This window comes from Hippopotamus amphibius, chromosome 1, assembly GCF_030028045.1.
Source record: "Hippopotamus amphibius kiboko isolate mHipAmp2 chromosome 1, mHipAmp2.hap2, whole genome shotgun sequence".
NCBI lineage: Eukaryota > Metazoa > Chordata > Mammalia > Artiodactyla > Hippopotamidae > Hippopotamus > Hippopotamus amphibius.
The window spans coordinates 185784202-185797424 of NC_080186.1; the positions used below are offsets into that span (position 1 = coordinate 185784202).

Genomic DNA, 13223 nt, shown 5'->3' on the forward strand with positions numbered 1-13223 from the left:
TTAAAGATTAAACATAAAGGGTATTTCTTTGCCTACTCTAACAACGTTCTCGGAACTCACAGATCACCCGCGGTGTAGAGTCCTACTTTAAAGGTGAGAGACGTTAGCACCATCGAAACTCTGTATGAAACTAGACATGAAAGAGCATGAGAGGCTAAGCGAATTTTAGCAATGGCGCATGCGCCCCAAAGGCTGGGTTTGGCGAGATTTGAGAAGGGAAGGAATTAGCCGTGTTGGTGGACCCTCTCGCGAGAGGAGGAGGTTTCAACGCCACGTCAAAGACTAGAGCTCTTGACTCCAAGCTACAGGTGCTAGAACTAAAAGACCGTAAGGCGCACGCGTAGGCGTAGGCGTCTCGGGGGGCAGGACTTCCGGCGGAAACGGGGTCTTTCGGGAACTAGAACCGAGTTCCGGTCGGCTTTTTGTCTGCGGGTGCGGTCTGGTTGCTGTCTGGCTTGGGGTGAAGATGGCTTGCGCCGCCGCGCGATCCCCGGCCGACCAGGACAGGTGAGTCCGGAGAAAGGAAGGGGCTTGCGGCGAGCCCGCGGAGGCTGCGCCGCCTTCCCCAGCCCCGAGGAAGGCTTGCCGGGGGAGCTCGGCCCCAGCCCCGGGTTCCGGGCCTGCCCGCGGGCGTTCGTTCCTCCGTGAGGCCGGCTGCGCCAGGCTGTTTGCCGGTCCCGAGATTCCGACTTTACGTAGCTCAGTGTTTATTTACCTGTATGTGAGACAGAGGACTTTGGGTGTACGTAGACATGACGTTAAGTGGTCACAAAGTGAAAAATCTGTTCTTTGGATTGTTGGTTCGTTCAGAAATGCTCGTTTGTGTTCTTTCAAGCCTTTAATACCTCTGACTCCGTAGTTTCTATAGAAGAGAGCGGGCCCCGCCCGCAGGAGCTTCTGACAGGCAGTTGTACCTAAGTGAACAATTACGACATTGTTTTGTTTTCTTTTGTTTTAAAAACCTTGTCTAGCAAGTGTTTTTTTTCCATCTAAGGTCATAAGTTAAGGTTTGCTTTTTAAGTAGAGGTGAGGCAGTTTAAAGAAAAAAAATCAAGCAAATAATAGTATAGGTGTGCCGGCAATCATGATGATGAAAAAATAAATGAATGAATGAATTTTTGGAAATATTGTTCTAGTGATAACAGCTGGTCTTTTCCTGTGGCAGATTCATTTGTATCTATCCTGCTTATTTAAATAACAAGAAGACCATTGCAGAGGGGCGGCGAATCCCCATAAGTAAGGTAAGCGGGCTGGAACTTAGATCTTTGAGGGCCTGGGGAGGTTGCACAGTTAGGACCACAAAGGCTTCTTTTACTTTACTGCCTTGTTTGAGGCTTGAGGAGAACGGCAACCAAGAATTGGGGTACTTTCATTCATAATGATGATCCAGAAGGACACTGATTCATAACTGAAAGAATTTTCTTTAATTTTTTTTATTTTTTGGGGGGTACACCAAGTTCAGTCATCTGTTTTTATACACATATCCCGGTATTCCCTTCCTTCCTTGACTCCCCCCGCCTCGAGTCCCCCCCACCCTCCCCGCCCCAGTCCTCTAAGGCATCTTCCATCCTCGAGTTGGACTCCCTTTGTTATACAACAACTTCCCACTGACTATCTGTTTTACAGTTGGTAGTATATATATGTCTGTGCTACTCTTTCGCTTCGTCTCAGTTTCCCCTTCACCCCCCGCCCCCTCCCATACCTCGAGTTCTCCAGTCCATTCTCTACACCTGCGTCCTTGTTCTTGTCACTGAGTTCATCAGTACCATTTTTAGATTCCGTATATATGAGTTAGCATACAATATTTGTCTTTCTCTTTCTGACTTACTTCACTCTGCATGACAGACTGTAGGTCTATCCACCTCATGACATAGAGCTCCATCTCATCCCTTTTTATAGCTGAGTAATATTCCATTGTATATATATGCCACATCTTCTTTACCAATAACTGAAAGAATTTTTTAAGTGGTTCTTCATGAAAGAAGTTGGGGGTGGGGTGTTGTAGGGCTTGCATGTTTTTGTTTTTTTAAACCAGGGTTATGACAATCTTCTCCTTAATAAAGGAAGCCAAAATTATGGCATTGTACATTATGATGTACAGAATGCAGTTGCGTTTTTAAACAAGACTTGAAGAAAATTCAGATGTGTTGAGTTTTACAGTTTTATGCCCATTATCATCATCGTAATCTTTTTGAAAGGGGTAAAGTTACTTTAAAATTAATACTTTTTAAAATAGAAAAACCTGGGACTTCCCTAGTGGCACAGTGGTTGAGAATCCACCTGCCAATGCAGGTGACGTGTTTGATCCCTGGGCTGGGAAGATCCCACATGCCGCTGAGCAACTAAGCCCGTGTGCCGTAACTACTGAGCCTGTGCTCTAGAGCCCACAAGCCACAACTGCTGAGCCCACATGCTGCAACTACTGAAGCCTACACGCCTAGAGCCCGTGCTCTGCAGCTAGAGAAGCCACCGCAGTGAGAAGCCTGTGCACTGCAACAAAGAGTAGCACCCCCCCACACAACTAGAGAAAGCCCTCCCAGCAATGAAGACCCAACACAGTCAACAGATAAATAAATTTATAAAAAATTAAAATAAAAAGTTGTATGTTTAAAAAAAAGAAAAGAAAAACCCAAGTTCTTAATTGGCCTGGTGACTTAAGTTTAGAAAGTGCCTACTGCCAAGTGAAGGGGTCTTTCTAGCTTTTTATTTCCCAAATTATTTTCTTTAAAGATTAATTTACACTTTGTAATCTGATGGTGGATTTAAGGAGCTTGGCCTGAAGCAATACATTATTTTTGTGTTATTTAATATCTCCCATTTTGCTGCTTAAATGTGTAAAGGAAAATCTGCTCTGCTGCTAGAGGATAAAAGAGAAGATGCCAAAGCACTGATTCAGAATAATGCCTAACATCAAGCCACATTGACGAAGGCCTCTGGTAGCAAGCTCTCAGATAATTTGGAGAATGAATTGTTTTTAACTTTGTAGCATACAGACGGAAACATACGTAAATCTTAAGTGATTAATTTTCATAAAGTGAGTACACATGAGTAACCAAGCACCCAGATTTTGAAAAGAACACATTACTGGCACCCAGGAAGATTCCTTTATGTCCCTGTCCAGTCACTGTCCCCTCTACATATACTCACTACAAAGGATGACCACTGCCCTGACTTCCAATACCATAGATTACTTTTGCTTGTTTTTATTTTATTTAAATGGCATTACACACTGTGTACTTTTATGTCTGTCTTATTTCTGTGAACATTAAGCTTATGAGGTTTAAGCTTACGAGTGTTTATACTCTGCACTTTTGAGTGTAGTTTATTAAATCTCATTGATTTGTGTCGTAGGGTTTCCCAACAGCCAGCACTGTTGACATTTTGAGCCAGATGATTCATGGTTGTGGGGGCTGTCCTGTGCCGTTTGGGTTGTTTAACAGCATCTTTGGCCCTACGCCACCGTAGTTGTGATGATCAAAAATGTCTCCAAGCATTGCTAAACATCAGGAGACAAAATCACCTTGCTGAAAACCACTGCCCTGTAGTATTGCATTGTGTGTATATAGCATAGTCCATTCTATTATTGATGGATAGTTGAGTAGTTTCTAGTTTGGAGCTATTATTTACTACTGTAAACATTCTTGAGATTGTCTGTTTTGTATTTTTCTTCAATATATACCTAGCAGTGGAATTGCATGGCCATGAGGAGTGCATATTTTCTAAAGTGGCTGCATCTGTCTTAGTTGTTTAACAGGTATTCATTGAGCACCTACTATCATGCCAGATGCTGGGAAGTATACTGGTGAACAAAGTGGTCCTTCCCCTATGAAGTTTATGTTCTGTTGGAAGGGAGGTGGACACACAAGTATGAAGTATGAATCAGTGTGAGTCCCAGGAATTTAAAAATTATAGTTGAAACAACTGTATCTAGTAAAGAAAAAAAAGGAAACCTAGGGTTTTGGTATGTTCTTTGATCATAGTATTTGAAATGATTTATACAAAGTGTAGCAATATCCACTTAAAGCTGAGCTATTTAGTGTTTTTGTTTTTAACTTTTCAGGCTGTTGAAAATCCTACAGCTACAGAGATTCAAGATGTGTGCTCAGCAGTTGGACTTAATGTATTTCTTGAGGTATGATAGGGTTCTTTGTTCACTATTTTCTGTACTCATGTCACTGACATAACAACTTTCTTAAAGACTGTTTTTATTTATTTCTTTATGTTAGAAAAATAAAATGTACTCTAGAGAATGGAATCGTGATCTTCAGTACAGGGGCAGAGTCCGAGTCCAGCTCAAACAGGAAGATGGCAGCCTCTGTCTTGTACAGTTCCCATCACGTAAGCTTTTTTTAATGAGTGAATAAAGTTTGGGATAGGTTATTCTTCTACACTGCCAAAAATGTTCTAAAACTGACCTTTCAGCAGGTCAGAAACATAATTTGCATTCTATAGATTGATTTAGAAAAAGGACTACTGCTGATGGAGAGAGGTGAACAGTGCTTTTAACTTCTTTTAAGTTAAGAAACTTTGAGAATGTGATGAAACCTACTAATCATTTCTCCACCAAAAAAAAAAGTTTCATTAACATCTATAAACCTCTGGAAGTCCATCATTGTTCCCAGGTTAAGAATGTGAAATTATTAAATGGTCAGATATTATTGCTATTTCAGATCCTAGAGACCTTTGAGGTCTGCTATTTCTGTTATTAATAAATCTAAAAAGCCATATTGAGGGAATTCCCTGATGGTCCACTGGTTAGGACTCTGTGCTCTCACTGCTGAGGGCCCGGGTTCAATCCCTGGTTGGGGAATAAAATCCCAGAAGCTGTGCTGGAGTGGCCAAAAATAAATAAATAAATAAATAATTAAAAAAATAAAAAGCTGTATTGAGTAAAAAAAGCAAGAGATATGCATAGTGTAGTGTCACTTAGGTATAAGTTTAAAAACAAAGTATGACTATTTATTGATAGATGTATATGCAGTATTGTTTATTGATATATATATATATATAAACATTTTTGAAATGGGCTGGAAGAAAACACCAAATCTTAAAGTAGTAGTTAACCTAATGGCGAGCAGGGGATGAGGAGTGGGGCTGGGGTGTGATGGTCAGAGAATATTGTAGCATTATCTCTAGTGTTTTATTTCTTAATAACAACAAGAACCAAACAAAACAAACTAGAGGTCAGTATTCTAAAATATTAACGCTGCATATTGGGAAGATGAGTATTTATTTACATTATTCTTTACTTTTCTAAATATTTTATTTCTAGAAAATATGTTTCAGGTTTTTTAATGCAACTATTATTTTTTTTCTCAGTACAGTAACCCCAAACTGACAACTGAATTGTTTTTAGTTGAATTAAAATAATTGGTTATTATTTTGATATAATTATTTGGTTATTAATATCTACCAAAACCAGTCCAGATTGGTAGATATTTCTAGAAACTTAAGGGTCTGACTCAGGAGTGACAGGTAGTATATGCCAGTGTGTTTTTTCTTTGGCATCTTCTTGTACTACTACTTTTTTTTTTTAAGAACTTTTATCGAGATACAATTGACATATAATAAACTGCATATATTTAAAGTGTACAATTTGATATTTTTTTTGTTACTAATGGATATATGGCAATCCCAATCTCCCAGTTCATCCCACCCCAACCCCACCCCTCCTTTCCCCACTTGGTATCCATATGTTTGTTCTTTACACCTGTGTCTCTGTTTCTGCCTTGCGAACGGGTTGTTTTGTACCACTTTTCTATATTCCGCATATAGTTGTTAATATACAATACTTGTTTTTCTCTTTCTGACTTACTTCACTCTGTATGACAGTCTCTAGGTCCATCCGTGTCTCTACATATATCTCAATTTCATTCCTTTTTACGGCTAATATTCCATTGTATATATGTACCACATTTTTATCCATTCATCTGTTGATGGGCATTTAGGTTGCTTCCGTGTCTTGGCTATTGTAAGTAGTGCTGCAGTGAGTATTGGGATGCATGTGTCTTTTTGAATTATGGTTTTCTCTGGGTATATGCCCAGGAGTGGGATTCCTGGGTCATATGGTTACTCTATTTTTAGTTTTTTAAGGAACCTCCATACTGTTCTCCGTAGTGGCTGTATCAATTTACATTCCTGCCAACAGTGCAAGAGCGTTCCCTTTTCTCCACACTCTCTCCAGCATTTACTGTTTGTAGATTTTCTCATGATGCCCATTCTAATTGGTGTGAGGTGATACCTCATTGTAGTTTTGATTTGCATTTCTCTAATAATTAGTGATGTTGAGCAGCTTTTCATGTGCCTCTAGGCCATCTGTATGTCTTCTTTGGAGAAATGCCTATTTAGGTCTTCTGCCCATTTGTGGATTGGGTTTGTTTTTTTGATATTGAGCTGCATGAACTGTTTACATATTTGGAGATGAATCCTTTGTCTGTTGATTCGTTTGCAGTTATTTTGTTCTTAAAAGTCAAAAGACAAAAAGAAAAAAAAATCCCTTTTGCTTTGACCAGTTAATAGAAGTAAAAATTATAGTTGAAAAGATATTGCTTTCTGTTTCCAGTAAGAAAATAGTAAGAAAGTAAAAAGAGAAAAGCTGAGGTGGTGGATGTATTGAAAGCAGCTACTGGAGCTGGAGGAGGTGGTTGGTGCACAGAGCAGGGGTGCATGTGTGCATAAATCATTTGGGCATGTGAGTAATAACATCTTTGTAGCTTAATGACATGGTTTTTATTATAAGACTGAGAGACCTAGTGCTTCCTGTCTTAAGATATAATGATATCCTGACTCTGTTTCCAGCTTATGTTTATATTTTCCTTTGATCTTCAAGTCAATTACTAGGACCAGGATCAAACTTTTTATTTCAAACAGTGTTCTAAATTTTTATTTTGTTCATTTAAATATTTCAGCATTGTTCTTAACTCATTATTGACCAGGGGATTTTTGCAGAAACTAATGCCTGTGGCTGGCGATTTTTATTTTGGACAGCCAAAAAATTACTTCTGTTATTTCACTAACACTTTGTGGGTTATTACATTCAATAGTTACACCTGACACACCTGTAAAATCTTCTAATTTTCGTGAAATGTTGTCTTCAATCCACTCTCCTATAGAGGCAAAGAAGCATTCTCCAGTACCATGAGTTTCATTTTCAGTTTCCGTATCAGAATCAGTACTTTTTGTTAGTCTAATACTCATATCGTCTGAATCAGAACTATATTCTGAAGAACTATCATCTTCTGAGACATTAGTATGTGTGTCACTCAGACAGTCAGAGAAAGTATCTGCATAAAATTCATGGAAAGATTTTTCTTCACTCAGAAGCTTACCTCATAAGTTGGTACAAGAGTGTAAAGCAATTATATCCCAATAAAGAGCTTAAAAAAAACAATAAAAAAAATTTCACAATGCATCATTTTTGAAAATTTTACATTTATAATACACACAAGATTAGAACAAAAACCTAATGGAGCGAAATGTGAATGATAACAACAATTGTAAGTTGTATGATGAACCACTCATCAATTTTAAGCTCTTAACAACTTCGCACAGTGATGTTAATTGTATCACTCTCTAAAAATGTATTGATATGTCTCCAGTGAGTAATGTATTACTGTGTTTTCTCCAGGAAAGATACTCACTTGAGCAAATCATTGTCTTCATAGTCATTTAGTTTTTTCTTTTTAAATTCTTATTTTCTTGATGTGATGATTTCTTGAACTTTATGATTTTCAAGTTAATGACCTTTTATGCCTTACTTCTCAGATTATACACTAAGCCTAACTTCTGGTTCCTAGGTAAGTCAGTAATGTTGTATGCTGCAGAAATGATTCCTAAACTGAAAACAAGGACACAAAAAACAGGCGGTGGTGACCAAAGTCTTCAGCAAGGAGAGGGAAGTAAAAAAGGGAAAGGAAAGAAGAAGAAGTGACCTGGTATGAGAATCAAGGATGTGGTACTACTGAAAGAAACATGAGTGGAGGCTTCTCATTTGTATCTGAGAGAAACAGACTTTTTGTTTGCATCATTTAACCGAGTTATGAACGTTTGTGCCTCCCATCTTCAGCATCACAGTTGACAGTGAAATACATTTACATCAGAAGTTTGCATCCAGCTCTCATGCAGTATAAAAGAAATTTTGTTTTTTGCCTTTTTACAGAGTTTTTGTGGAAGAAAGAAGTGTATTTTTAAATGGACAGTGGACTCTACTACGTTACTTGAAATCCTATTTGTTAGTCCTCTGTGTAAACATGTTTCCGAAAAATGAGTTTAATAAGATTTGAAATACACATTTTGTTTATCTTTTAAGTTAATGAAATAAAATTTGAAACTGACTTTTGTAGCTTTTGCTTATGAACTAATTAATGCCAGTCGAGGAGATAAAGAGAACGAAATGGGGAGTGGAAGCTTAGTGTGAGCCTAAAACCAGAAGAAAGTGGTTAAATCCTTTTGGAGGTCTGTGAAGAGGCAGTCTGTAGATTGTATTCTTTTAATCAGTTATTGTAATTGAATTGTTTAATCAGTTACTAGTTTGTTGGCATGTGGAAAGTCCTGGAGTTTAAGCTTTAGATTTGCTTATTGTGTAGACTTAAGAATATTATTGTAATTGGAGTTCTAAAATTACCTATGCTTTAGCACCTTGAGATAAACTTTTTGTCAAGAAACTAAATTGGATTGTTGATTCTGATTTTATTCCAAAGCATTGTTCTAAAAATGGTGATTGTGTGTAAAATTTGACTCCTTATCCAGCCATAAGTTTTTATCTATTGAGCATCTCTTGGGGAACTGCCTTCACTGACTCTGTATGCTTCTGGAAGGGCTATTAATTATAGGACTGCATCCTGACCACGGGATATAATCCAAGCCAGGCCAGTGGATTATTTCTTATGAATTTTAAGTCTGGAGTAGAAACACAAGTATAGATGGTGATGGGAATTGTCTACAAATTTGAGGCATCCTGATTCTTGTCTTCCTGAGGCCTGGTGTGGCTCTTCTGTGAATCCTATGAGCTCCCTTATATCCTTCTTTAAATCCCAGTTTCTTTAAGTTTCTATTGCTTGAGCTCAAACAATTCCAAGTGATTACAGAATAAACAAAGCCAAAGTTTCAGAGCTTTAAAAGGGGTTGCACACCCAGGCTATATGAGAGGAGCCATTGGTGTGTAGGAAGAAGTATTAGAATTCCCAATTGGGTTTTTTCTCTCTAATGATTTCTGTTAATATGTTTTATAGTGAGCATAATAGTATAACAGTTCATATATCAGACTTACAAATAAATACAGGGGTGCAAAACATTCAGGGAAGCCCTCTTTGGGAAAGTGTATCACTTAGGAATGTGTTTGGCTGTGGAATAGGAAACAGTGAGAGACTTAAGCAGGAGCTAAATTTTTCCAAATAACATGAAACCCAAAGGTTATTATAGGTGTTGGTTCAGTTGCTCAGTGATGCCCTCATACCTTTCTACTCCACTATCCCTGGCGTGTTTCTAACATCCTTACAGTTGTTGCAAGCTTGTAAAAGGGCTGATACCAGACCCAACATTGTATCAGAGTTCCACATCTGTGCCCCCTTAAAAGGAAAGCCAAAGATTTCTCAAAATCCCTCTTGGCTAACTTTCCCTTAAGTTTCATTGTCGAGGACTCTGGCACAAAGTGAAATACAGCCTTTTCAGTCCTGATAGTAGAGGCAGCCAAGGAAGTGAATAGTTGAGAGTGGATACCGGGGCAGTCAACTTAAAAGATTTGTTACAGAAAGATGACTAGAATCTAAGATTCTTTTAGTTACGTGGCAATAGGATTGTCAGAGAAGGTTTCACAACTGTTGCTGTAACGCGTTGCTGTTTCTTCACATTGCTGCAACGCATTGCTGTTTCTTCACATTGCTGCAATCAGTGAATAATTTACTTTGCTTCTTTGCCAATCAAGTGAAAAATAGAATCTTTTCTAATGGGCAAGATAGAGCATTTATGCAACTTCTGAGCCGACGTGCTCTAGGGCCTACATGCCACAAAAAAAAAAAAAATTAAGCATTTATATGTTAAAATGTCATTTGTATTTATTTCAGTGAATTATGTTCACATCCTTATACCTTTTTTTAAAAGACTTTATTGTTGTCAATATTATACTTGTACATAATTTAAAGAGCCAGCCAGTTTTAACAGTTTCAATTTTAGGCATTAAGTTCCATCTGTAAAAGAGGATGATTTCATTTTCCTTCCTTTACCCCCACATATGCATGCATCCTTCCCATCTTCCCTCCTACTACTATATTTTATAATTTTAGTAACTATTCAAAGTTTACATTATTACCTTATATTCCATTCATAGCTGAACCACTTAGTGCCTTTGCTGCTCAAAACTGATCAGGGGCCCAGCAGCACTTGGCTCCCCTGGGAGTTTATGAAAAAATGCAGAATCTGTGGCCCCAGCCCAGAATTCAAATGCATTTAGCTGATCTCCAGAAACAATTTTGAGTATTTTTTTTCCCTTTGGGGCTAATTTTTTTTCTTTTATTTGCTTAGTTTTCTGAATATTTATCACTAATTCAGCCATAAACTATCAGTTGTCAGAATGTCCTTTCAAATAGTTTGTTCACATCAGGTAGTTTATTAATTTCATCTTTTTAAAGAATTCTCCTCTGGAGCCTTTCACCTGGCTCTAACCTCTACTAGTTACTTTTGACCCAGTGTGCAGCTTCACTCAGGGTTCTCTCTTCACCATCATTCAGAGTGTGACTCGCTTCACTACTTCGCTGTTTTGGGATATCCTGTATTACTGCATGTTATGTATTCTTTCTTGGGTTACTTTGTTTTGTGTAGCCCATGTGCAGGATTTTCCTTGGAAAAATGTAAGGGAGGTAAATGTTCTTAGACCTTGCATATCTGAAAGTGTCATTCTACCCTCCCACTGTTTGGCTGGGTATTGTCTATTTTGCTGGGTACCTAATGGGCCCTTTCAATATGGAAACTTGTGTTCTTCAGTCCTTAGAAAATTTTCTTGAAAATTTCATTGGTGTTTCTCCCGTTTCTGATCTTGAAATTGCCTTTTTTTTTTTTTTTTTTTAAATAATTAGACCAACAGCTTTATTGAAAGATGAGAACAGAGCCCCTCTTCCCCACAGTCCTGGTGGTGTCAGCCTCAGGCTCTGAGCATCCAGGCATCCTGTAGCCAGAGAACAGATCTTGGAATTCCTTATTTGAATATTGGAACTGCTGGGCAAGTCGTAAAATTTTCTTATCTCTTTTCCCTCTTATTTCCATTTCTTTGTCTTTATATTCTATTTCTTGGAATTTTTCAGCTTTATCTTCCAACCCTTCTATTGAACTTTTCATTTTTCTTGTATTTTCAGCTTCTGTAATAGGGTCTTTTGTCATCTGAATGTTCCCTTTTTCTAGCATTCTATTCTTATTTCATGGGTGTGATTTCTTCTTTCTCAAAGGGTATGGTTTATATCCTTTTATTTCCAAGTCCCTTTTTAAAAAAAATTGTTTTTATTTAGATCCCTATCATATTAAGTGGCTTTCCTTAGATTAATTTTTTTAAGAGTGAAAGACCAAAAAAGTTGCTTGAAAGTCATGAGCACATAAGAAGGCCTTGCAGATTGTGAATTTCACTAAAGGGATATCTGGCTGAGACATTTTGGGGGAAATTTCCAAGATCAGAGGCTGATGTGCTTTCCCAGAGAGAAGGCTAACAAGCTCCCAGGAGGATAAAGATCTGGGAGCCCAGTGGGAGAAGGCAGCGTGGGGCAGATGGGTCTCAGCATTTAGTCACTCAATCCTGTTCTTAATGCAACTTCCCTCCCCTAACTCTGCCTGTGTCCCCCACTCCAAAGATCCTCTTACTGTCTCCAGAGGCTAAACCTCCAGTCTTTACTTGGTTGTGAATACGGTAGTTCTTCCCTAAACCCTCTTTTTTTCAGTTCCCTCCCAACATTAAGATGCTCTTTGCAGTGATTTTGATATTGGGGGTAACTATAATGAAGTTTCTATACCCAAAGAGAGACCAGATGGGGTAGGCAGAATGTGCTGCTCTCCCTACCATCACTTACTCCCACAAAAACAAAACCAAAAAAAACCCACCTGTGAATATGTTACTTTACATGGCAAAAGGCTTTGCATGTGAGGTAAAGGATCTTGGGCTGGGGAGAGTATCTTGGATTATCCAGGTGCGCCCAATGTAATCACAAAGGTGCTTATAAAAGGAAGCAGAGGTCAGCGTACCAAGGAGCCACAAACCGAGATACGCAGGTGGCTTGTAGAAGCTGAAAGCAGCAAGGAAATGGATTCTCCCCTACAGTCTCCAGAATTAATGCAGCACTGCCAACCTCTTTTGGATGTCTGACCTTCAGAACTGTGAACTAATACATTTGTGTTTTAAGCCACTGAAATGGTGGCAGTATGTTACCGCAACAATAGGAAACTAACACACCAGGTGAACTAATTAGCTAAGACAAACTCTCCTCCAGACTTTGGGATTCTTGACCTTATTAGTCTCTACCAGTAGTTCTTGTTGATGAAAAATTAATTAGTCGACGTAAGAAAGAAATGGAAAATTTTATTCCAGCCAGACTTGAGGATTGCACATCCTCAAATCTGGAAGAGCATCTCAGAAAGCTCTGAGAATTGTACCACCCAATTACAAGTCAGGACACGGTTTATATATGTTTTATGAGACAGAGGGCTGTAAGTTAAATGATGTATTTGTATTTGACAGTTTTCATAATCCAAATTTAAGTGCCATCGTGGTGGGTCATGTGAACCTTTACAAGCTCAAGAAGGAGTGTTACCTTTCAAGGAGTTGATGCTAGGAGAATGTTGCTATTTATGGTTGAGCAGGTACTCTTGCTGATGGGGGAGGTTTGATCGATGCATAATATGGATATACAATGCACACTGGGGGGAGAGGGGAGGCCAAAGGGCAGAGAAGAATTTTTATGTTTAAATTTTTCTTGTCTTGCCATAAATATGAAATTTATTTCACATTCTCAACCCTGGCTACATATTTGAATCACGTGAAGAGTTTTAAAATATTGGCACCTGGGTATATAGTAGATTAATGTTACAATTTCTGGTGGTGGAGGCAGATACCAGTATTTTTTGAAAGCTGCTCAGATGATTGTAATGTGCAGCCAGGCCTGAAAACGTCTGTGTACTAAGTGTAAAGAAAGCATTAATCTAACCCAGCGGTTTTGTGTCAAAGTGTGATTCCCAGATCATTAGCATCA

At 38.5% G+C, this 13223-nt stretch overlaps 1 protein-coding gene across 6 annotated transcripts; it reads left to right on the forward strand.

The window, feature by feature from the left end:
- Positions 1-368: 368 nt before the first annotated feature.
- Positions 369-8333, forward strand: SRP19 (signal recognition particle 19). Of its 6 annotated transcripts, none has more exons than XM_057737613.1 (5): positions 369-507; positions 1166-1241; positions 4061-4132; positions 4227-4338; positions 7797-8333. In XM_057737613.1, the coding sequence occupies exons 1-5, from the start codon at positions 467-469 to the stop codon at positions 7928-7930; spliced, it is 435 nt and encodes a 144-aa protein (XP_057593596.1). In that variant the 5' UTR covers positions 369-466; the 3' UTR covers positions 7931-8333. The 6 variants fall into 6 exon arrangements, with proteins under 6 accessions (XP_057593596.1, XP_057593599.1, XP_057593598.1 ...); XM_057737616.1 differs by having other exon boundaries at positions 7765-7892; XM_057737615.1 differs by having other exon boundaries at positions 7736-7866.
- Positions 8334-13223: the final 4890 nt, after the last annotated feature.